This window comes from Streptopelia decaocto (genome assembly GCF_964273445.1).
Source record: "Streptopelia decaocto genome assembly, chromosome: 13".
Taxonomy (NCBI): domain Eukaryota; kingdom Metazoa; phylum Chordata; class Aves; order Columbiformes; family Columbidae; genus Streptopelia; species Streptopelia decaocto.
The window spans coordinates 7,334,585-7,358,178 of NC_138668.1; the positions used below are offsets into that span (position 1 = coordinate 7,334,585).

Below are 23,594 nucleotides of genomic sequence, written 5' to 3' on the forward strand. Positions count from 1 at the left end.
GCGATCGTGACCCTGCGTTCTGAGAAGCGCCGCGGAGAGCAGCGCCAAGGCTGCGGCTGCCAAGACACTCGATCGTGACCCTGCGTTCTGAGAAGCGCCGCGGAGAGCGGCGCCAAGGCTGCGGCTGCCGAGACACTCGATCGTGAACCTGCGTTCTGAGAACCGCCGCGGAGAGCGGCGCAAAGGCTGCGGCTGCCGGCGGCAACCGGGACGTGCGAGCACGTGCGCCAAGTGCCGACCCCGCCCCGCTCCGTGCCGGGCACCGGAGACCCCGCGGCGGGGGGAGCGCGGGGCCGCCTCCCCCTCAGTGCGCGACGCCAACGCCGTTTCCGCAGCCGCGGGGGCGGAGCTGCCCGAGCGGCCGGTGCCGCCCAGCGCCGCCCCGAGCAGGCCCGGCAGCCCGCGCTGCCATGGCGGCGCAACCGGCCGCAGACGCCGCGCTCTGGGCAGAGGTGCGGGCGCTGCTGCCCGGCTGCGAGGAGGGGCTGACCTTGGCGCTGAGCGGCGAGGTGGAGGGCTGCGTGCTGCCGCTGCTGCGGCGGGCCCGCGGGCTGCTCTACAGCGCGGGCCGGCCCCGCGGGGAGGCGGCGGCGGCGCTGCGGCGCCTGGGCGACGTCCTGCGCGACTACTCGTGGGAGAAGCTGAACGCGGGCCCGTGGCGGGAGGTCGGCAAGGCCTGGCGGCAGGTGTACGCCTACGGCTGCCTGTTCGGGGCGCTGGCCGAGGTGGCCGCGGGCCGCCCGCTGCCGCGCGCCGTGCGCCTGTGCGACCTGGGGCTGCTGATGGGCGCGGCCGTGCTGGACAACGCGCTCGCGCGCCTGGTGCGCGTGCTGCAGCCGCACCTGCCCCGCGCGGAGCGGCGCGAGGCGGCCGCGGGCAGCGCTGAGGTACGAGCGCGAGACCCCCCGCAGCGCGCGATTTCTCCCCCCTCCCGTTCCCCCGCCGGCGCCCCCTGCTGGTCCCGACCCCTCAGCGCCCCGCGTGCCGCCCGTGTCCGCTCCACCGGCCCCGGGTTCCCTGTCCCTGCGCCCCCCGGTTCCCTGTCCCTGCGCCCCCCGGTTCCCTGTCCCTCCGGCCCCCGGTTCCCTGTCCCTCCGGCCGCGGGGCCGCTCCGGGAGCGCGGGACGGGCCAGGCCGGCGTGGAAGGCCGCGGAGGCTTCGTCAGCAGCTGCTGACCCAGGGTGTCTGTGCAGAGCGCCCGGGCTGACCCCGCGCCGGGCCCTGTTGGGCTCCCACACCTTCGCTGCCCGTCGCTGGAGCATTTCAGAGACAACTATCTGATTCCACAGAAACCTGTGGTCTTAGAGGGGATTATTGACCACTGGCCGTGTATGAAGAAGTGGAGGTGAGAAATAAGAGTTTATACCCTGTCCTACTTAAGGCCGAGGATCCTTTTCTGCAGATTTTATCTAGCATTAATGATAAAAAGATACAACATTTTTACTTGGCAAACACGGTAGCAGAAAGGTTAGCGATCCCTGGGCAAGAGAGACTAATGGCTTAAATCTCCTGAGCTCCTAAGGAAGTAGTTAACTGAAGTACACAAGGTTTTTAAATAAAAAAGACGGCTGTAGCATAATATACACGCAGACGTGACTGCTCCCTTCCTTGCTGCTTGCATCCTCCTAATTCTGTCTCTGGTTGGTTGGTTTTAGAGCAGAATCTTATGGTAGTAGAGTTTTAGATTCGTTTTGATCGGTTGCCTTACATTCAAAATCAGTAAGAAGAGCAGTATAAAAAGGTAATGGAACTTTCTTTATTTCAGTGTGGACTATTTTTGTCAAGTCGCAGGGTGCCGCACAGTTCCGGTGGAATTGGGTGCCCGATACACAGATGAGGAGTGGTCTCAGAAGCTCATGACTGTTGGTGACTTCATCGACCGCTATATTGTGAACAAGGTCTGTTACTCATTTTGTTTCATTTCCGAATACAGCAGTGTGTTACTGGTACAGGATTTCTGCTTAGGACAGACATGCTTAGAGGTGATGTCAAGGGAGGGAGTATGCTATAAGCACAACTCTGAATTTAAAGGTTTGATATATTTTCAAGATCTGAAGCTACAAATAGTTATTGCAGCCATAGCTAAATTTCATCTTCATATATAATCAAATGTACAGCAGCTGGAGAAGCAAAAGCCTGAATGGTGGAATCTAATGATAAGGGATCCTTAGCCAGTGGTTTTATTCCTCTCAGTTATTAAACTGCTTAGTGCGGTCTGGGATCAAGATCCAAATTCACATGCCATCAGGTAAAAAAATTAAAAGTTGATGAGCAGTTGAATGTCCTTTTGCTTTCACAGCCAAGCACCTGAAGCCCTCGTTTCTGTCACTGGTGTTCAGCAGGAGGGAACGTGTGCTGCTGCACACTGGTCTGTGGTGCAGCCTGGAGCAGAACGTTGAGACACTTGAGGAGTGCTGGAACTGTCCGTGTCCCTGCGGGTCTGGCTGTGACCATGCAGGGCCTTGTCACAGGATCCACACCAGAACTGTCCACTCCTCTACGGTTATAGCGAGGCTTCTTGCAGTAACTCGAGCTAGAGAACTGGTCAATTGTGGGGGTATATTGACACTCCCACAATTTCAGTGTAGCTGTAAGTGCCTATTTCAGAAGACCCCTTATGCTAGTCAGCTGTTGAAACAATTCTAGTACTCTGAAACAGGACATTGGAAATGGATGTTATCTGTAAGTAAATTAACTGAGAAGTCTTACCCTGTACATCACTGTGCATTTGTTTTCTTTCTCTGCTGTAATTTCAGAACAGTCTAGGATACCTTGCCCAGCACCAGCTTTTTGATCAGGTAAAACAGTGTTTTTATCTTTCTGCAGTCAAGTGTTCTTTTTGTAGCACGAGTCCCCTCAGGATGTCAGCTCTACATGGAAGGGCATGCAGGGAATTGACACTATTTCATAGATTTCTTTTTCCACAATTTGAAGAGCAAAGGGAGGGGTTTGTTCCATTTGACTGAACGCAGAGAAACAAAACCCATTTCGAGTTGAAGAAATTCAGTCTTTGTGCTGTTTTGCTACAATGTAGTATATGCTTACAGGGATATCACCTGGAAAGCAGCATTTCCCCAAAGAATATGCAAGTCAGGGAAGAGATTTAGACAAGAAACAGCCTTCAGTGGTGGTATGTTCACCCTGTTCTGGAATGTCATTCCAGTTACTAGAGATTAGGTTGATGGGAGACATACAAAGGAATCTCACAGAGGAACAAGCTTGGTGTGTAAAAGATCAGCTGCTCCTTTTCTATTAACTGCAAACCTTATTTTTGGGCGTTTCTCTGGTTTCTACTAAAGCACAGGGTCTCTGAAGCAGGAGAACCCCCTTGCTTTCTCCCACCTCCCCATCCAGCAGAAGTGCAAGGACATTTCCTGCAGTTCAGCTACTTCTCTCCTGCCTTGGCTGGCCAAGCAGGTCATTTGTTTTGTGTTAAGCCTTGTTCATCTGTCCTATGAACTGCATACCTTTGGCAAGTCAGAACGTACCCTTTTTAATGTTTATTTCTTTATGGGAATAGATCCCAGAGCTGAAAGAGGACATCGGTATCCCTGACTACTGCTGCCTGGGGGAAGGGGAAGAAGACGACATCACCATCAACGCTTGGTTTGGTCCAGAGGGCACGATCTCGCCTCTTCATCAGGATCCCCAGCAGAATTTTTTAGCCCAGGTCTGTACTCTGCTTATTCCACACATGCCATTAATGCTATAACAAGAAAAAAATGCTTATGGTGTGTGTTAAGAGACAAGGGTGGCAGACAACTTGATGAACAAGGATAGAGAATATGCAAATAGTATTTTGCTATTTTGCATTTGTCACTCCTGCAACTTAATGCTCAAAGGCATTTCCTGGTATTTCACATCTGCTCCAAGGGAACAGGTACTTGAATTCCAATAGTCTGATTTGTTTTAACTTCTTCCTATAGCAGTGTCTGTTTATTACTAACAAAGATGATGTTTCTTGCAATCAGCTATATTTTACTGTTAAATGCCAGCTGTGACCCGCAGTTTCCAGTAACGTGCAGGTTAAGGACAGATGGAAAATATTTGTTGTAATATATACAGGTATTTGGAAGAAAGTATATCCGTCTATATTCACCACAAGATTCAGAAAACCTGTATCCACATGAAAGCCAAATTCTTCACAACACCAGTCAGGTAAATAGCCACCTGAAATTTTAATATCAGTAATGTTGCTTTATCAAATCATATTTGAGTAAAGACATTCTACTGATGATTGTTTTGGTTTTTTATAGGTTGATGTGGAAGATCCTGACTTAGATAAGTTTCCCAATTTCAGAAAGGCTGCATTTCAATCCTGTATTCTGATGCCTGGACAGGTTCTGTTTATTCCAGTTAAATACTGGCACTATGTACGATCACTTGATATCAGCTTCTCTGTCAGTTTCTGGTGGTCATAGCTCTGACACATACACAAAGTCTGTTAGCATTGTAGTAGGAATTAAAAATGAGAGAAAGTACCACCTGGCATCTTCTCACAAGAGCATTCTTTTTAAGCAGGAGACTGTTCTTCCCTATGCAGTGGTTAGAGGTGGAGGATTAAAAAACAAAACCAAAAAACCACCACTCTTGCTTCAGCACGGTGAAAGACTTCTGTCTAAAGCAGGGACGAAACGCAAGCAGCAGTGCCAGCTGAACGTGTTCAGACTCCAGCCAGCCTGCTCTGGGAGGAGAGCTGCAGTTGTGCAACTGAAACTACAAACAGGGAACATGTTGCCAAGAAAGGCTCTTCAAGAGCTCACCTGCACAGATCAGCTTGCAGCACTGGCTGGAAACATTTGCATCTTTTGTACCTAAACATGCCCCGGAGGTCCCAACCCAAGAATATGGGGAACTACGTACACAAAACAGCCTCCCAGAAAGTTGTGCAGGTGTGACTGTGAAGAAGAATTGGAAGGTCAAGCATAGTTTTATTGTAAGAGTCTTAAAACTTCAGGAAAGAATAAGTACACTGAACAATGCACTGTTACTAATGAATACAATACAGTCTGGCTGTTCTGCACAAGTGGGGAATGTCACTGGGAGCAAGTTTTCCTAGCATCGTCTGCTGCTGAGAACAAAGCTCTTCTCTGCTCTCCCCACTTTTAATGGTGACTGGGAGTCTATCCGACTCATACCTGCAAAGAAAACAAAAGGAAAGTTAAGGAATGACATGCAAAAAAAGGATTATATTTTATAACCTCCAGATTTTTAAAATGCTTTATATATTCCTGTGTTCCTGTTCAGAATGTCCAATTTCCCTGGCTAAATAGAGGAATTCCAAAGAGATTTCTGCTCTTCTTAGGAGATCAGTATTTCCAGAAGTTGTTATGTCATGTTTTGTATCTGTCCTCTACCTGCCCTCCCAACCTTCGCACTTCAATGTTGTCAGAAACAACGTGCACACGATCTGCAAGTGACCATAAGGCAAAATGCTCACACTTTCATGGCTCAGTGTTGCCCATATATGGTTTACTATCTGAAATACATAACTGAAATCAGAAATAACTGATATTCAACTACATTCATAAACAATACAGGCAGTGCCACTGAATATCACAGTCTGTTCTCTAGATTTATCACACTCTAGTGAAAATGGGTTGCGTTTTACCTGGAATGTCACAAGACCAGCAGTCATTGCAGTGTGGACAGCGTGGGTCAGTCTGAGCTCTGAAGCACTTCCTGACACAAGGTAAATGCATTCGAATTCCGCAGGAGTCACATACTTGGCTCTGAAATCCGAAGTGTTGATTAAAAAAAAATAGATGTTATTCTACCCTGTCCTTCAGTTTAACCTAACATTGTTACAAAGGGCAGCAAGATATGCAGTGCTTTATTCCATAGGATGGTTCACAAAGTACGGTTGGTGGATACTCAAATGCCAAAGCTGGTAAATTATAAAAGGAGGCATTTTCCTGGAAACTAGGAAATAACTATTTCCCTATATGATCAACTAACATTCCTCGTTGCCCAAGTTCACTGTCTCCATGTTTACACTCGGACATACTGCTCCAAGACAAGTTTTATTCCAAAGATGGAAGATAAAATACCTACACAGGAAAAAAAAGGGGATTTTGTTTGTATACATAGGCACCATTACCAGATTACATGACCAGAATTTTTCAGTGCCAGCCTAATATCGCAAACTGCAGCCATGCCCACCTGAGTGCATCGACAGACACCTGCTGAGGTAATAGAACATGTTACCTGGATGGCAAGGCTGTGACAGATGTAGCATTTTCTTGCCAGGTCTTGGTAGTTGCTGAGAATGTATTGTTCCATCTCAATTATGCAGCGAGTATGCAGAGTATATTCTCCATTTCTCTGAGGAAACAAGTGGCAAGACAAGGAATTCCTCTTAATTCCTTTTACCTTTTTTGATTTTTCTAACCACCTGCTAGTAGGCATTTGACATCTGCTTTTCTCTGCCATTGTGACACTTAACATGCTGACACACGTAATGCAAAGCCAAAATACTTTTGAAGGAGCATAATTTATTTGTTTAGAGGATCAGAATAAAGATCTCAGACCTTTAACTGAGATCTAGTCCCTGGAAGGCACAGATGAGCAAGCACGCTCCCTGTAACAAAGACACATGGTTTTGAGACCCTCCATTTGCACATAAGTGGAAGTTCTACTGGCTTTCAGCAAGATCTAGGCGTTTGCTATGTGAAGTATCTCTGAAAATATCTGCTAAATCACTCTAATGTGTGTAAACGTGTGGCAGCAGGTTAGAGATCTATGATGTGATGAATCCAGGAGAAAATGGACTGAGGTCTCACTTGTCTTGGCAAGTAACTGCTGTGTCCACATGGTAAACCGATCTCAGTTTCTCCCTGAGAAACTCCCAGTGGCCCATACAGCTGGTATAAGAGCTTTTAACATGTTTGGCCTCACCACTTTTTGGGATATTGTAAATGTAACTCCCAGCACAATCTCCCTGAAGAGCATTGTCAGCTCTGGTTTGCCAGCTGCCGTGGACACAGGACATCTGTATGACATGGTGCAGGGCTCTACATGCAGCTCAGGCACGAGAAACAAATCATGTTGTCCTGTACAGACCCACCCAAGGACTCTGTCCTTGTACATGTATTACCTTTTCTGCCAAAATCACTGGAGCAGCAACACGCACAGGCCCCACAAAACCTTTTTTGCCATCATTCATTAAAGAGCAGCTCCAGTTTCAGCCATCACATCCATAGGGAAATAATGCCTGGACCCATTAAAATATGAACACCTGAAAAGACACAGCAGTTACCTCAGAGAGCCACTTATCCTCCGCAAAAACTTTCAACACTTGTTCCGCTTCTTTTTTCTTCATTTTCTTTGTCTTAAGTTGATCAGCCAAGTTTAAAATATCTGTAGAAGAGGCAAAGCCATTTTCTGATGAAATGATTAGGTCCATCTACAGAAAGAAACATTTTCAACTATTAAAACATGCAATTAGATACACACACCTTATAGTAACTTGCAGCTTTTTTTAGCATCCATACATATGACATACACTACAGTATATGGCACCAGAACTGTAGAACCAAGGCCAAGAGATGGAACAATCACTGTTGACAATCACAGTTTTAATTTTTGCCAAGAAAACATTTCCACAAATAGCACTGCACAGTCTGCCTAAATGAAGCTGCATTCGGGCACCCCTGAGCACACCTGGTGGGGACAATTCTGTTTATCTGCTCTTTCTTTCTTGCATCTTTGATTTGAGATAAACTTGGGTAAGATGGCAACTAGTTCCTGAACCACATCTCCATTCACATCCATTTCCATTCAGTTTAGGATGGCACCCTCTCAAATAATGTGATTTACTAATTAATAACTGACATACTTACTGTTTTTCTGAACAATTCTAATTCATTTTCTGTATAGTCAGAAGCCATTTTAGTTATTTCAGTTTCTGCCAAATTCACCTACAAAAAATTTAAAAAAAAAATAAATTAAAAAAAAAACCCAACATATCTTTGTATTTCTACACCATAAATTGTAAAAGATCCTTGGCGTAAAGAACACACCACCTCATAATTAGCAGGAACGCCACTTCTTTCAGTGGCATGAAGGGTTCCTAAAGATGGCACATGGGTCCATCCTTTGCACCCCCGACCTCCCAGCCACATTTCTCCACAGCTGCTCCTGAACAACCCAACCCGCCCAGGACTAACACACTTCTGTATGGCACAGCTGACATGTTCCACCGGGGTACGGTCTGGATAAGAGCAGTACCTATGTTATAAAGCATATTCGTATTTCACTGTGAAAAACAGTAACTGATATTTTGTATTACTGCGCATGCTACTGCTATATATTATTAGTTCAACTTAACCTTTCTGGGATGTTTTGCCAGTTAAAAGCAGCAGCTCATGTCAGAATGCCTCCTGTATGGTCGTTTGAAATTAGTATCTAACCCTCCCTCTCTTATAGAGCATCTAGGGAAACTTTTTATAGGCCATTCTTTAGCAATCCTTTTATGCTGGGTTGATTTTTGAGTAAAAGAAAACTAATATTGGAGGCCTCCCTGTGTTTTCTAGTTTAAAAATTCACCTTGAGAGAGATGTCTCCTGTGAAAAATACACCTCGCTTTGGCACTGAAGCAAGGTTTATGCTCAATGACTGAGGCGCTGCTGTAGGTCCCGTCTCCAGGCAGCGGGGCTGTCATGGTTTGTCCTCCCACTTCCCTGCTCACAAGCAGCTGCCCCGGGACAGCGGGATGGCCCCGCACAGACCCACAGTGTCTGCACATCACGTACTCACCAACGCATAGTGTGCCTTCCCATCACCCTCCGACAGCCCCTTCCGGATCTGCATGAACAAAGGCTGCAGATGGCTGTTAATAGTACTGACGAAATCATCCAGTTTATCATGCGCATAGTACACTGAAAATAAATAAGAAAAAGCACATACACAACCAAATTATGACACCTCAGGCAGATCTTTTTATGTTTTATCTGCTGAGATATTGTTTTCCTAGGTAAAGAGTTAAAAATCAGTGAGGCAGCATTAGAAAGAGCATTCATTAGCTGCTACCCTAGGGCACTGCTTTGGAGCTTTTTCTTTAGAGCAAATAGGAAACAGCAAACAGTAAATAAACAGAACACAAATATTTTGGGGGTTTGTGGGGTTTGTTTTGTTTTGTTGGTTTGTTTGGTTGGGGTCTGTTTGCTTGTTTTCCTAAATTTAAACAAACTCTTCAGTTCTGTGTGTAAGCAGACAGAAACACACCATGAGAACAGCAGGGTCCCTGCAGAGCGGGTGACAAGATCCAAGAGCACTGCAAGCCCACCAGGGCACGGCTTCCAGAGCCGGCAAAGGCAACGTGATGCAGAGCGCTGGAGAGAGCGCAGCCCTCCCGCAGAGCCTCCATCCCCACCTCACCAGAGCGCTGCCTCGGCACCCTGCCACAGCACGGCACAGAAACCGCCGAAGAGCATCGCTCCGCGCGTTCACAACAGCACGCGCTGCACAACTGTGTGATCTCACCGCGCACACCCTGCTGATCCTCCCCAGCCCCTTGTCTGCCCGTGCTCCGTGATTCGCTTCACTGTCTGCCCAAAAACACCCAGTCTGAAGAGCCAAGAGCCACGTTTGCTTTTTCTAGTTTTGCCACGTTTGCGGCACTACAAAGCAAAATGTCAAAACAAGCGTACAGTGGATTTTTATGTTGTTTTGCAATGCAAACACTTCTCTGGTAACATAAAACACAGACTTCAAACAGATGGTTATCTGCAAATTCCACCACAGATAAGAAAAATTCCCCTAAGCTCTTGCTGAACTTTGCACACAAGATACAACCATAATGAGCACTCTGGGTCACACACGGGAGCAGCTGCCGTGGCTTCTAAAATCCTAAATACTAAACGACATACAAAACATGTAAAGCAAAAATGCTTGTCTGTTCTATGATTCCCTGTTCCTCATATATAATTTATTTAGTGGGTCTTTCAACGGCCAAGCACAAAATACATTATGCTTAAGGAATTGGTATAACTATAGACCAAAGTCAACACTTATTTTCTTCCAAGTCCAGCTACCAAGCCAGTTAAATAAAACACAAAACATGGACAAAAGCCAGTCAGATCCAATCCATGTTAATGAACGGTTAATCAACACACTCCTTCTGTACATCCAAATAGGCAGGAAAAGGGTAGTTTTCTCTCATTCCTCCATTTTCTAGACATCCGTCCATATATGGACTGTATCAGCCATTTTTCTTATGAACTTTGCTGTAACTTAATATACGATTACATTTTATAATTATATTACAAACATTACCTAATACAGTCCTTCAGTAAATGCAGCCATTGTTTTGAAAGGCAACCTGACTTCATCCCTTCCAATTATCCTTAGGTTCATCAAAAATACACCAAAAGAAAATACATCTGTGTTTTCTGTTAACCTTCCGGCCTTGAAGAATGTAGCAGAGGAAACACTTGTGAATGACCATGTCTTTGGAAAATGAAATGCTGGTCACAAAAATGCCTAATATTGTTTTATTTAAATACTCGTCAAGTTAAGATGTGCTGAATCCAGGGAAAAACAGATAAGCTTGGAACTCCATCAAGGGCTAGAGAGCACAGGAATCTCAACATATGACTTGACTTCATTTGACACAGCTTTTCTACCCTTTTGTATTCAAGGAAACCTATGTCCTAGATAGGAGATAGCCTTGGCATGTAATGCCGACAACCAGCAGGAGAAAGGAATTAATCCATATAAGCTAGTTTTAGTAACACTGATCACATTTGAAAATTATTGTTCAGATTGCACTAAGCATTATTAAGATACGTTTGAAGAAACTACATCAAAAGAACATCTTTGCTAAAATAAAAAGTGCTCTGTATGGGTCTGACCTGATTAAAACTCAGTTTCCTCACTGCTGTGTTATCTTATATTTTAGGAAAGAGAGAGAACACTCACATCATTGAAGTTTTTCAACTTTTTCTTAGATGGTGTATGCGTTTCAGAAATCTAATTATTTGTAAACTGCACCAGGAAAAAAAAGTCTTTCCATCTCTCTACTTTTGCTCCGAAAGAGAGACGCACCTTTATGGATCTCGCAGCAGCGCCTGTGTAATTTCCTCGCCTCGGATCCTTCCATTATTCCATGAGACATCAGGACCTGCAGGAACCGCCGATGAGCGTCCGTCATCTGAGCTGCCATCGCTGTCCCCACCAGGCTCCGAACGCGGCAAGAGGCGCCAGCTGGAATCAACGCACATGTGCGCGCAAATTAAAAATACACAGCCCAAGCATACACAGGATTTCAATTAAACCTTCTAGCACTGAACCAGGGCAGAAAAGCAGATCTCTGGGGTTGTTCTCAGAACACTGTGACTAACTCCAAGGTTCTAGGATGCAAAATAAAGTCCAACTGATTTTAGCTACAGAGCACAATGTAGCATCGTGCTATCATTCCCACAGCAGAACAGAACTGGTGCGTGTGCCCAACACACACCGCTCGGCTCCGTTAACACCCCGCACCTCACGACTTGTCTAATCAGAGCGTGACTTCAGTCAGAAAACCCTGCCCTACGTGTTCCGAGGAACATCGGAACTAAGCAAAAGCACCTCAAGAAATCCCCTGACCGCCGCAGCCCCAAACCGTCAACAGCTCACAGGAAAAAAGGAGCTTCCAGGTTCCCGCGCCCCCGCGCAGGGGCCGAACCCCGCACCGGGCGGTGCGCTGGGTGCCCGGGTCCGCGCTGCCGCTCTCCGCACGACCTCGCAGCGGGTCCGTTCCGCCCAGCGGCCGTCCGGGCCCCGCTCGGCGCCCCCGGCCCCGCTCCCCGGGCAGCCTCACCCGCCGGCCTCCGGGGGCCGCGCTCGGCAGCTCGGCGATCGCTGCCACCGCCTGGCATCGATGCGCTCAGCAGCGCCCGCCCCGGCGGTTGGGCCGTGCGCTCTCCCGAGGGGGCGGGGCCGGGGCCGCCTCCCGAGCGCCCCGGTGCGGGCCCGGCCGCTCCGCGGGGGAGCGCTGCGCGCGGGCCGGCCCGGCCGGACACACGGGCGCCGTGTCCCAGCGTCCTCCCGGAGCGCCAGCAGCCCCGGCAGCGCCAGCAGCCCCGGCAGCGCGGCCCGGCTTCGTGCGGCGCCGTCACGCGTGTTCGGCCACCCCCGTAGGCGGTGCCGCGCTGGCAGCGGCGGGACGGGGCGTGGCCGCGCGGCCGACAGCCGGTTCGGCCGGGGCAGACCCGCGGAGGGCGCGGCGCTGGGGCCGCCCCGGTCCGGACCGAAGTCCGGGCGCGGGTCCCGCCGCGCCGCTCCCACCGTGAGCCGGACCAGACAAGGTACCGGGGCTGCCGCTCCGCTCCGCTCGGCGGGAGGATGGGGCCGGTTTGTTCAGTGCGGCGGGCGCGGTGCGGCCGCTCTCCCCGTGCGGGATCGCTCGCTGTCGGTGCTCCCGGCTGGCGGGGCAGGGCCGGGGCCGCGGCCTGGCGGCGGTGACCGGGCCGCGCCCGTGCTGTCGCTGCAAGGAGCTGTTCCGTGTCCGGGGGGCGGCGAGCAGCGCTCGGCACAGCGCGGGGTTGGGTCACCCCGGGATCGGGATCGGGGCACCCCTGGGATCGGGATCGGGGCACCCCTGGGATCGGGATCGGGGCACCCCTGGGATCGGGATCGGCCGCTGCTGGAGCCCGCGGGTCGCAGACGCGTCGCTGGCAGCCGAACTTCTCCTTCCTCGGGTAATCTCCGCCGGACCCTCCCTGTGCAATAACTGCGGACGCAGCCGGTGCGGTTCCCGCAGTCCCGATCTGCCCGGTGCCGCCCGCCGACCCGCGGCCGTGCCCAGCGAACCCCGCGGCGCCCATCGGTCCCGGGGCTCGTTACGAACCCTCCGGTGCGGGGTCCGGGACCTGCAGACGTTCGTGCTGAACTCTGAGCCCCGGCTGAGAACTCGGTGTCAGGAGCGAGCTGTGCTGCTGCTTTCCGGCCGGACGTTTGGTGGTTTGGGCATTTTTTTCGACTTGTTTGAATTCAGCGGTTTCCATAGTTTCTGTCAGCTCTAAATGAGAAAATATCTGAAGTTATCTTGCTGCTCGCGAGCTACAATTTGCAGTTTGTCAAATTTTGTGACAGTGCTGTGTTCCATATGTGCCCAAATGATGTGTTATTGGGCGCTTCGCTGGCTCCTGTCATCCCAATATGAACGTGTGCTGGGATGCAGATCTGGAAATGCAGGTGTGATTTGTCTGTTGTTGCGCGAAATGGCGGTAGTGGTAAATATCCCCAACTACACGAAGGAATTTGTGGAACAACGATGACATTAAAATATTAGTAAAATTACTAATTTAAAAAGAGTAAAAAATAATGTCTTGCTCCTTTAATATCCACCATGCTGAAGTTAAATTCCTTCTTTAGAGATCATACAATAATGCAGGGGATACTGTGTCAGATAAGCAATTACAGGTGTATTATGGCCTTTAAGATAAAAAATGGGACAAAACATCCCCACTGAGGGATCTGTGATCTAAGGAGCGGGTCATGGGTTGAGTTTGTGCTCACCCAGCACAGGAGGAGATCATTCCCTCCACGGCGTGTTGATTGAACGGCAGAGAAGTGCATGGGAATGGTTTTCTGTGAAGTTCAGAGAACACCGAGTGGGAACTATTGAATTTTATCTATTGGCCCCACATTGACCGGAGGTGCCATCCTTAATTATTGGAACTTCTGAGTATCTTCCAGTCCGCCCTTTCATCTGAACCTCAGCCGCCGCAGCTTCCAGATTCTGCTGAAAACCCCCTTGGTGCGGGACGCCCACGCTGTTCCCCATGCACAGTCACACTGCAGCTCAAAGAGCAGGTGTTACATTTATGTTCCTGTGGGTCTGCCATTTTGTAGATAAACTTAGAAAAAAAACACAATTAAAGGCAGCAATGAAAAAATTATGGAAATTACTCCCTACCTTTTTTTGGATTTTGATACAAAATCAGGTGATGAACTTTGCTATATACTGCTTATCTCATTTTAATCTGCAGCTACAGCCAACGTTTTAAAGCAGAGAGAATAAAGCAAGAATACTTTAACTATAAAAAGAGCCAGTTTTACAATGGGGGGTGGCCCTTTACCTGTACAGTCTTATGTAGAAATTACTGTTGCCTGTCTTTGGAGCATTGGTTACTTTTTGAGCATAACAATTTTGCGCATTTTGCCTGTAGATTAGGTGTGACCCTAATTTATTTAGAAGACCAGATAAGAAGTTATTATTGTTTTTCTTGATGGCAAATGAAATCTTTTCAATCACGTTTTTTTTCTAGAGACAGAAATGATAAACAATCAGAGCATGTAGCTTGTGTCAGTAATCCCATGGACCTGCTTTTAGCCCCAAGAGAGGTTTCCTTCATAGTTTTGGGGAAGTCACCTATGTCTTTTATGCCTTATTTTCCTCAAACATATTGGAATTACTAGGTGTGCTGTGACCTTAGCATTCTCTATATGTGTTATATTCTTTTTTAAGATTGGCATCTCATTATCTGATATAAAGAAAAACGTAAGGGCTAACAGACAGGAAAGCTATTGCCATTTTAAAAGCTTATCCCTTTGCATTGGATTTACAGTCCGCTACTCTTATTTGACCAAAAAAAAAAAATAAAATGCAGTTTCATTAGCGCAATGTGTTATTTCCATTTTCATCAACGTGCGGAGTTTTCCTCCTGTGAGGGAGGATTTTTCTCTGCTGATTCATACGTGGTTGTGTGATACGGGATTCCGTGCCAAAGTTTCAAGAGTTTCTGGGAACTCCGGTCACGCAGCCGTTTTACCGGACTCTGAACCGGGAAGGCAACGCTTCCACTCTTGAGAGTTCCAGGAAAAACGACACAAGGAAGGAGGATTTTTAAATGCTGGAGTGGTTTCCTCCTTTTTTTCTGACCAGCAGCACTTGTGTTCTTTTAAAAAAATTGTTACTACGTTCAGTCCTGTTTTGTCTGTTCCCCAAAATGTCAAAAGCTCAACTCTTGAGTAAGAGTTTTCTTGAGCATTTATGAGAAATCCATCTTTCAAGCACGTCCTTTATTACAGATAAGCAGTAACTGCCTCAGAGACAGTCACAGAAGTTTCTGTTCTAATCTTCTGTTTTCACTGACAAATCTCTTATCCCTTAACCTCTAAGACTGAAATAGTCTGTATTTGATCTTTAGAAGCTTGTTTTAAAGAGTGGTCTGTCGTGCACGTGGGAAGGGAAGAACACAGGCTCATTAAACGTGACTTTTCTGACAAGCGCAGAAACTTGGGTTGTGAGGTGGTTGCCTTGGAGCTGAATCTGGAGCTGAACGTGACCATCCGCTGAGCGCCCGGGTTGGATCAGCAAAAGAATCTTGAGGAAATAAGTTTTTGGAAAGTCTCTAATTCATTATTTAGTCTGTTTTCAGTTTACTTAAGCAGTTTTGCTATGCTTAAAGAATTCAAATATGGAAAAGCTGCGTAATTTTCCTTCTCCAAAGTTGTGCTGGTTATATCATGATCAGGTGCCTGTTTTACAGCTTCCTTTTGATTATTTACTGTGTTAGTGAATCTGCATTCTGTTGAGGGAAGGCTCAGAGGTCTTTGCTGAAGTCTTTTTCAAGAGGATGATGCTCATTATCGAGGGTACCGGTGATAGGACTTGGAGGAAACGCTTTAGTCGATAGATCAGACACTTCAGTCTTAAATTCTTTCAGTTATCTGAGTGGAATCATAGGGCTTTGATGTGTTTGTCAGTGATTTTGCTCTAGTGCTTGATGTCTCCCATACCAGCAGCCTTGCTTGTGCAGCAGCTGACGAGGGCAGGTCTGCTGCCACTGTCAGCCCGGTGTCCTCTGCAATTAAATCTTTGCAGAAGAGTCTTCTGCATCATTTGTGTTATCCCGATTCCTCCGCTCTGCTCGGGGCTCCGTGCGGTGGCTGTGGGAGGATGGCGGGGGATCTGCACCCTCACCTGGCCGCGGCACGAGGAGCTCGCGATGCTGTTTTCTGTTGGCAGAACCTCAGCGCAGCTGGTCCGTGGCACCCAGCCGGTGGCAGCGATGGCAGCAAACCCGAGAGCTGCACTGCACGCCCTCTGCATCCTTCTCTTCTCATATACAACAAATGAAGGTACGTTTGTTAATGTTTTAAATTATTATACTGAAGTTTTTGTCAGCAGCATTTTCCAATGACTAGTAGGCAACGCTATTGTCATTAATGAACTTATATAAAGCGTGTAACTTCAAATGTCAGAAATATCTGTGTACTGGAATAAATTCTTAGATCTTTTTATTGACCACGTGGGCAAGAAAAAACAGGAATTTGCAGGAGGAGAAACTGAGACTGTCAGGTCAGCTCCCTGCTCCCCCATTAGACTCTATGGACACCGGGGACCCCGGGGCGGCTCCAGACCCCGGGAGCAGCGGGTGTGTGGAGCGGCCGTGCCCGCCCTGGCCCGAGCAGCTGCTGCCAGATGTGCTGTGCAGAGCGCAGGGGACTGAGCTGCAACGCTCCGTTCGCCAGAGCTCAACACGTTTTGCAGGCACTTGCTGTCAGTCACTTGTTGGGTTTTTTGGTTGGTTTGTTTGGGGTTTGTTGTTGGGGATTTGTTTTTTTTTTTTGCATTTTAAGGCAAACAAAAATAGTTAAAAGAAAAGAAGATTTATTAGCTACTTTCTTATGCACTATAAAATAGTGCAATTCAAATTTGAATTAAAGAGAAGGATCAGGGTTTGCAAGGGCACATTGGCTGGGTCATCTTATCTAGGTAATCCTGCATTTTCTATAAATTATCAGCATTTAATTTCACAGATTTTTTTTCCCTAGTTAACTACATGTTTCAAGTTTCTTCAGCATGGTGTTCTAGTTAAGGATTAAAAAAGAAATCCAATATTTCAGTTCCCTTTTTGAAGCGCATGAACTGAAAGCAAACCCTGTACTGTATGCGGTTTCAAAAGGAAATTCTCAAATACCTGAGGTTTAGAAACACGGTGTACCAGAGGTGGAAGAGGGAGAAGGCCACAGGACAATAATGCAAAAGATAATAGAGAGTTCTGGACACTGAGGACACTGAAAGGCAAGATCAAGTAAAGCTGCTGATCATCTCAGCTTAACCCAGCAGGAAGAGCTTCATTTAATCGAAGTATTTGTGGAAGTGTAAGATCATTAACACATTGAAAAATAATGGTGTTCGTATTTAAAGGGCTTAAAATGTTCATACTTCTTTTAAAAGTCATCTTAAGGTGGAAAAAAAAAAGAAGAAACTTAAGAATAAAAATACAAATGGCAACCAAGTATAAACAATAGCAACAGGATAAATATGTAATGGTTCTTTTGGAGTAAATGAACTCTGTGACTTGTACAGTATTGCAGAAGCTTAATCTCTAACTTGCTGCTCTTCTGATGATTCTTGGGGTTTTTTGAAGAGTCAAGGACCATGCAGAACAAAAGGGAACTAAATGTGGTGCTGCCATCCAGAAAGGACATAATAGTTCTAATAAACATCTAGCCTTAGTAACTAGGAGAAAATGAAACATTCTCTAAATATTGGAACACTAATGAAACCATGAGCTGCAGTCAGTTCTAGGTTTATAACCAGTTGATACACAAGGCAATTTAGATTATGATTTTTTATGGAATTTGTAGTTTTTGTTTCGGAGGAATAATAGGAAACTTGGGTACCCATTGGAAAGAATAAGCCTGTGAAGCAGCAGTGGCTGAAGGACAAGGACCCTGCAGCATGTGAATTGTTGGCAATTTAATCTTGAAATTGCAATGTAAATGATAAGAGTGGAGAGTTAGTGATGTGCTGGACCATGTAAACAAAATTATTTATGTACTATAGAGAAATGAAATGTTATCTTTATATGGCCTTTGTATAATTGCTGCAGGAACCTTTCCTGCAAAACCCCCTTGCAAACTAACAGAAAAAAAAAGTCAGTTAATAGGATTCTAAAAACCAGACAAAGCTGCTCTAAATATTTACAGTGAATTGAAACGGAGAGAAGGATTTAGATCTGTACAACTTGCACAAGAAAAGAGAAATATTGTTAATATTTACTAATAACAGAGAAATCGAACATCAGAGAAGTCTGGGATGATAAAAATCTTGGCTCTTTCTGGCTGCCTCATCCCGCAGTGATGACATTGAGCACACTGTTAGTGCTGCTGCAGCACGAGCTCAGTGTCCCTCAGCTCCTCCTCTTGTGCTCCCGCGTCCCCTGTGGAGTGCAGGGAAGTGACAGAGCAGGAGCTGGAGGGGACACCCAGGACTGTGTGTGCCACTTCCCTTCCCACTTCTAAACAAGGTATTTTGACCAATGATTTCTGCTTTTTTCTTAAGTTCTAGTGACACAAATTTCTTTCCATTTACCCAGAATGTGAAAAATAACAATGCTTTCACTTAATTCGTAGGGGGTTGGTAGCTCTATTTAGATAGAAAAGTTCATGTTTCTGCGTAGTCCAATTTGTTCTTTTGATTCTCGTGCCGCTCCCCAGCTGTGGCTGCAGGACGGGTACAGGAATTCACCTGCTTCACTGACTATGACAAAGAGCTGGTTTGTCACTGGAAGGTGCCTGCACAAACAAATTGCTCCAAAGAATTCCTGCTCTACTACAGGAGGGATTTTCTTGATCTGCTGTAAGTGTTTAATAAAATGTTACATTATCATTGTTGGAAATTCATATATCCTACAGCCATTATCAGCTTTAATTCCCTCTCTGTACCATGGGTGTCTGGGACAAAATGTAATCCAGGTTGTTCTTCTTGCCAGGAGGAAAACGAGTTGTTGCAATTGGCAGCACACTCTGGTCAGCGTTGTTCTCTGCAGACCTTTCTGCTCTCCTGGTACAGAGCAGTGATCAAGGCTTAGTTGTAGCGGGGGGTGGGCTGTTGTAAGTTTGCCCAACCTTCATTGCATGCGTAATTTTACCTCCTTCAGGAGAAATCTGACCTGATCTCCCGGTGTGCAGCCCGTGCCAAGGGTGCTCTGCCTGGAGCCTGCAGTCTGTGTGCAGCCACATCTGCTGGCCCTGTCCTGCAGCAGGGCCGCTCAGCATCTCCGGCAAAGGAACATACATCTGTGCTCTCCTGTTCCTCTCCGTGTGATTTCTGCGTACAGACATCCGAATAACCTCACTCTGTACACTGTAGAAAACCTGTTGTGACAAAGGGTGTTAACCTTTCCTCCTGAGATCAATCCTTAGCCTTTCTGTCACGTTTTTCATAAGGGCAATACAGATATCCAAGGGGTGTTGGGGACGATGGGTTGTTTAGGAGCTTGTGGGAGGTCAGATTTGGTTTGTATTTGTTTGGGCTCAACATTTCTAGGAACTGAGCGTGTTTGTCCCAGATTTGATTAGCTCTTCACATTGGGAAACTTGATTTCACCCTTTCAAGAAATAGTGTGCCACACTTTCTAAATATCACGTATTTTTCTGCCTGTTTTTCAGAAATAATGTGTGTATCCCCGAGAATGGAAAAGACAATTTAAAGTGCACTTGCACGATACGTCCGGGTTATTTTGTATCAGGCCTCACATATATTCTAGCTCTACAGTTCAATGGGACTGATATGTGGAATTACAGTGTCACACCAGCCCTGGTTGGTAAGAACCTGTTCACTTTGTCACCAGGATATGTGGTTCCAGGCTTTGCAATCCCATCCAACTCCTCCCTCATGTCACTGAAACAGTTTTTCCTTATCAGAGGCAAAAAGTGCTATGCTGGTTTATTGTAAAATCCATTTGGCTTAGAAACCTGATTCTGGAGCAGATTCTTAAGGAAGGAGGATAAGTAATGGAGCAAACAGAGAATGAGTCCTCCAGCTGGCAGCCAGCAGCACTTCGGGGGCTCAGACAAGTGCTTGGTGCTTTTTACTTGTGGCTGTAGAATTCAAGGATGAAGAGGAATGTGCTGCCTCCAGTTTCTAAAAAGACACTAGGCTATCCCTACTGAAATTTATTCCATTCCTGTCTATGTTGCACTCTGATTTTTCAGGCTAATTGAATCATCCCCCTGAACAGAGATTTTTACAGTAATTGCTGTTGGATTACAACCACCAGTGATAAGAAGTTAATGACTCTCTCACAGGACAGAGCGTAGATGCAGTTTATGTCTCGCTATAGGCATCTCGTTTGTTCCGAACAGTGTGCCTGTTCTGAATACTTGGCACCTCAGACACTCACAGAAATCCCTCACACAGCTTAGGCAGCCGTTCATCTGCATCAGTGAGCCGGGGCTTTTCAGAATACTTGATTGTCGCTGCTGCTTCTCAGCGGAACAAGCAGGAGCCTGTGTCGGTGTGTGCGAGGCGGGACAGCCCGGCGGGGGCTGCGGGTCTGTGCCCCGCACCGTGTGCTGCTGCGGGGGCTGCCCGTTCTCTGGGCTGACACTGCATCCAGTGCAGTTTGTTCAGCCAGCTTGAAGATTCAGTGCTTGTTAATTAATACCTTGCAATTGCTCTGTTTTGGCCTCCCTATCCCTGTGCTACACCATAGTGAAAAGGGCTTTATGCATCGGCTGCGATGAGGTTCTGGTCCCTGGTGAATGTTTGCCTCTGCTTTGCTCCATCAGTGCTTTCCCATTGCCATGTTCTCCTTAATTGTATTTTCTAACATACAGTTAAGCCACGGGCCCCAAAAAATCTGGCCATTGGGAAAGCTGAAAGTGGTAATTTCAATCTGAGCTGGGAGGAGAGCTACTCTCCTCCATCCAGGCTCTCTGGACAGCCCGTCATCTACGAAGTGAAATACTGGAGGAAGCAGCACCCAACAGAGGTAAGAGACAGCCAGTCTCCTTGTTTTCTGTGTCTCTGGAGCTTTCAGGTTTTAAAAGTCATCTGCAAAGTCTTGAAACCTTTTCATGAATAACAGCGTAAGGGCCAGCAATGGCAGGTCCCACAATGTTCCCAATGGCACGCTTGCCACAGGTTACGTTGCCGCAAGCTGGTTCAGCTGGGCTTTAAAGGATCGCAGCTCTTGTGACCGCCACCCCAAAATGGTCTGCTGCTCACAGGGGACAGGGCAGAGCCTGGAAACACAGCGCTGCTGCTCCCTCAACATCATTTGCTCCTTAGGCACCAGGAGGCTGCTCGTGACACCGTGGTGCACCCGAGGCGTTTCAGACACCCCTGAACGGGCGAGCACCTTTGGGCTGTGGTGCTTCTACGGGGAGGAACGTGCATGGTGGAACGTGCACAAATACCACCTGCTCAGGGCAACAATGTGCCATGTCACACACAGCACGTTAGGGCAACAGGCTTTCATTTGTGAGAGCTCACTGAAACACGTAACACTGTTGTTATTCAATTGCTGTCACTAACCCTTCACCTCATATAGAAATTAAAGTGAACTTTATAACTTTCTTTTCAGGTTTCTGTAAAAGTAATTAACTACCAGGCAAAAAGTTTTGAAATTACTGCAAGCTCCTTGAGGAGAGGCTATGATTACGTCGCAAGTGTAAGGTGTAACTACACAGACTACCCGGGGTACTGGAGTGAATGGAGTGAGGTTGTTGAATTTCACTATGGTGAGTATTGTGACAAATAGCAGCTCGATAAAAGGATGGTGCAGTTTTATAAACCATTTCATATATACCACATCGCTCTCAGAGCAGAGTTACGGAATCGTCGTCATTTTGAATGTATTGTGAATACGTCTGTAAAGGCTTCCAAAGACAAAAAACATTGGTTACTTTTTGAGCATAACAATTTTGCACATTTTGCCTGTAGATTAGGTGTGACCCTAATTTATTTAGAAGAACTTCCGAAGACACTTCCAAAGTGTAAAAAAGCAATTTGGGGGGAAACTAAGGAAGACAAGGCCAAGGGAAGTGAGATTGTTTAGCCTTGTGGGAAACAAAAAAAAAAGCCGAGAGGGGATGTGTTTATTCTCTATAAATATTTCATGAAGTAGACACCAGGGAAGGAGAAGAGATACGTAAATTAAAGAACACAGTTGATGTAAGAGCAAGTAGGTTTAAATGAACAAGAGATATTTAGGCTGCAAATTAAGCAATGCTTTAACCATCCAAGGGCTGAGGGTTTATAAAAATCTTTGAAGAGCAACAGAGAGAAGCAGCACAGCTGCACCACAGTGGAGACAATAATGCCACTTTAGGGACTGTGTGACAGGTTTGCCCCGAGTGCTGACACAGCCCCATGGTGCACAGTGTCTGCCCAGCCCTGAGCCCCGTCCCTGCCTGCGGCCCCAGTGCTGTCACCCTGAGCCCCGTCCCTGCCTGCGGCCCCAGTGCTGTCACCCTGAGCCCCGTCCCTGCCTGCGGCCCCAGCGCTGTCACCCTGAGCCCTGTCCCTGCCTGCGGCCCCAGTGCTGTCACCCTGAGCCCCGTCCCTGCCTGCAGCCCCAGTGCTGTCACCCTGAGCCCCGTCCCTGCCTGCGGCCCCAGCGCTGTCACCAGACACCACACAGCCCCGTGAGCTCCGTGTGCTGGGGTTTGTCTGCCGGAAGCTTCATTTTACGTCCTCGGCAGGAGCATTTTTGAGGTGCTAAGGAAGAGCAATGAGTTGGGTCTTGCCAGTACTTATATGTACATACACATGTAAATGTCTGTGTTCATTTAACAGATTACCAAGTAACAGCTGAAGACATTCTGCAGATGGCTGTTCCTGGAGCCTGCGTACTGGTCATGGCAGTATCTGTCTTTTGTTACTTCTGTTTTACCAAGTATGTATCATACTGTTGACAGGTTTTATAGAGCAGCAGTTTGCACAGATAGCAGTGTTGCTATTGGATTAGCTGAATGTCTAGTAGTACAGGAATCTAATGTTTTGTTTTTCTTCAGCATCTTTATCTCCCTCTCTTTGAGCAAATGTTGTATAAACATGAGTCAGTTGCACTCTGTCATTTTCTGAATAGATAACTAAATATTGTCTATTAATCTTACTAGGATGGAGTTGTTATAGCATTCAAAACAGCCGCAGTTACGGGGTTTATGAGTTTTAGACCTCAGTCTTTGCTGGAGTTCCAGTAATGATGGCTAAATATCTGCATTTCTTTTAACATTTTTTTAGTGGTAATGTGAAAGTGGAATCTTATCTGTTTCACACATCATTTCAAACACGATTAGAAGAACATGTGACTGTAGTTGTGCAGTGCAGTCACGCACCAAACATACAAACATCTTTGCGTTAGTTTAATGAAAAGCAGCACTTGGAGATGCACAGAACAAGCACTTCTGGTGCTGTGGTGCTGACGGCCAAGGGCCAGAAGAGGGAAATGTACACTGATGAAGCCAAAATGCAGTCAGAGCAAACAATTTTAATTCTTCCCTTGCAGAGTGAAGAAAGAATGGTGGGATCAAATCCCAAATCCAGCAAAGAGCCATTTGGTTGTAAAAAATGTCAAGGTAATCCAAAAGTTTTGCAAAAATACCCTTTCCTGATCACCAGATGTAGAATATGTAATAAGAGCTATTGTCTGGCTAATGCAAGGGATACAAAACACAATTCACATGTGTCCTAATCTCCTTTGTATCTTTATTAGTTGTCAGTCTTGTGCTACATTGATGAAATTAAGTTCCCTTTCCATGATGTAAAGCAGAGTTATATGGACAACCAAATGTAAGTAAGCTAAAAGAAAAAACCCCTCTGCCTTACAGCATTAAGTAGCTTTCTGTTACATAAACATTTATTG

The 23,594-nt window shown here is 46.7% G+C and overlaps 3 protein-coding genes across 10 annotated transcripts in view; 2 read left to right on the forward strand and 1 right to left on the reverse strand.

Annotated features, from left to right (window-relative positions):
* Positions 1 to 340: 340 nt before the first annotated feature.
* On the forward strand, positions 341 to 4,489 carry KDM8 (lysine demethylase 8). Of its 2 annotated transcripts, none has more exons than XM_082064216.1 (7): positions 341 to 665; positions 1,194 to 1,345; positions 1,766 to 1,898; positions 2,757 to 2,798; positions 3,521 to 3,670; positions 4,066 to 4,158; positions 4,257 to 4,489. In XM_082064216.1, the coding sequence occupies exons 1-7, from the start codon at positions 411 to 413 to the stop codon at positions 4,419 to 4,421; spliced, it is 990 nt and encodes a 329-aa protein (XP_081920342.1). In that variant the 5' UTR covers positions 341 to 410; the 3' UTR covers positions 4,422 to 4,489. The 2 variants fall into 2 exon arrangements, with proteins under 2 accessions (XP_081920342.1, XP_081920341.1); XM_082064215.1 differs by having other exon boundaries at positions 343 to 887.
* Positions 4,490 to 4,911: 422 nt separating this feature from the next.
* On the reverse strand, positions 4,912 to 12,017 carry NSMCE1 (NSE1 homolog, SMC5-SMC6 complex component). Of its 3 annotated transcripts, none has more exons than XM_082064217.1 (8): positions 11,804 to 12,017; positions 11,047 to 11,205; positions 8,758 to 8,879; positions 7,842 to 7,919; positions 7,259 to 7,405; positions 6,208 to 6,324; positions 5,612 to 5,732; positions 4,912 to 5,138 (listed from the first exon to the last, which is right to left on the reverse strand). In XM_082064217.1, exons 1-8 carry the CDS (start codon positions 11,859 to 11,861, stop codon positions 5,056 to 5,058), a joined length of 885 nt encoding a protein of 294 aa, XP_081920343.1. In that variant the 5' UTR covers positions 11,862 to 12,017; the 3' UTR covers positions 4,912 to 5,055. The 3 variants fall into 3 exon arrangements, with proteins under 3 accessions (XP_081920343.1, XP_081920344.1, XP_081920345.1); XM_082064218.1 differs by having other exon boundaries at positions 11,620 to 11,843; XM_082064219.1 differs by lacking the exon at positions 11,804 to 12,017 and adding an exon at positions 11,572 to 11,590.
* A 108-nt stretch (positions 12,018 to 12,125) lies between these two features.
* Positions 12,126 to 23,594, forward strand: part of LOC309445419 (uncharacterized protein) — a 37,856-nt gene continuing 26,387 nt past the window's right edge. For 4 of the 5 annotated variants that reach the window (XM_082064210.1, XM_082064212.1, XM_082064211.1 and 1 more), the window contains exons 1-9: positions 12,156 to 12,290; positions 15,959 to 16,071; positions 18,439 to 18,580; positions 19,393 to 19,547; positions 20,563 to 20,717; positions 21,312 to 21,468; positions 22,526 to 22,625; positions 23,238 to 23,307; positions 23,445 to 23,521. In XM_082064210.1, the coding sequence (XP_081920336.1) occupies positions 16,002 to 16,071; positions 18,439 to 18,580; positions 19,393 to 19,547; positions 20,563 to 20,717; positions 21,312 to 21,468; positions 22,526 to 22,625; positions 23,238 to 23,307; positions 23,445 to 23,521 (926 nt within the window). In that variant the 5' untranslated portion in view covers positions 12,156 to 12,290; positions 15,959 to 16,001. Of the gene's footprint in view, positions 12,291 to 15,958; positions 16,072 to 18,438; positions 18,581 to 19,392; positions 19,548 to 20,562; positions 20,718 to 21,311; positions 21,469 to 22,525; positions 22,626 to 23,237; positions 23,308 to 23,444; positions 23,522 to 23,594 lie in introns of all 5 variants that reach the window. The other variant, XM_082064214.1, reaches the window with a different exon arrangement.

Coding starts and splice junctions, on each gene's coding strand:
- KDM8 (XM_082064215.1), top strand. CDS start 411: ATGGCGGCGCAACCGGCCGCAGACGCCGCGCTCTGGGCAGAGGTGCGG. Junction 1,346..1,765: donor CCGTGTATGAAGAAGTGGAG/GTGAGAAATAAG, acceptor TCTTTATTTCAG/TGTGGACTATTTTTGTCAAG. Junction 1,899..2,756: donor ACCGCTATATTGTGAACAAG/GTCTGTTACTCA, acceptor CTGTAATTTCAG/AACAGTCTAGGATACCTTGC.
- NSMCE1 (XM_082064217.1), bottom strand. CDS start 11,861: ATGCCAGGCGGTGGCAGCGATCGCCGAGCTGCCGAGCGCGGCCCCCGG. Junction 11,206..11,803: donor CGGCCCCCGGAGGCCGGCGG/GTGAGGCTGCCC, acceptor CGTTGATTCCAG/CTGGCGCCTCTTGCCGCGTT. Junction 5,733..6,207: donor GTCACAGCCTTGCCATCCAG/GTAACATGTTCT, acceptor TTCGGATTTCAG/AGCCAAGTATGTGACTCCTG.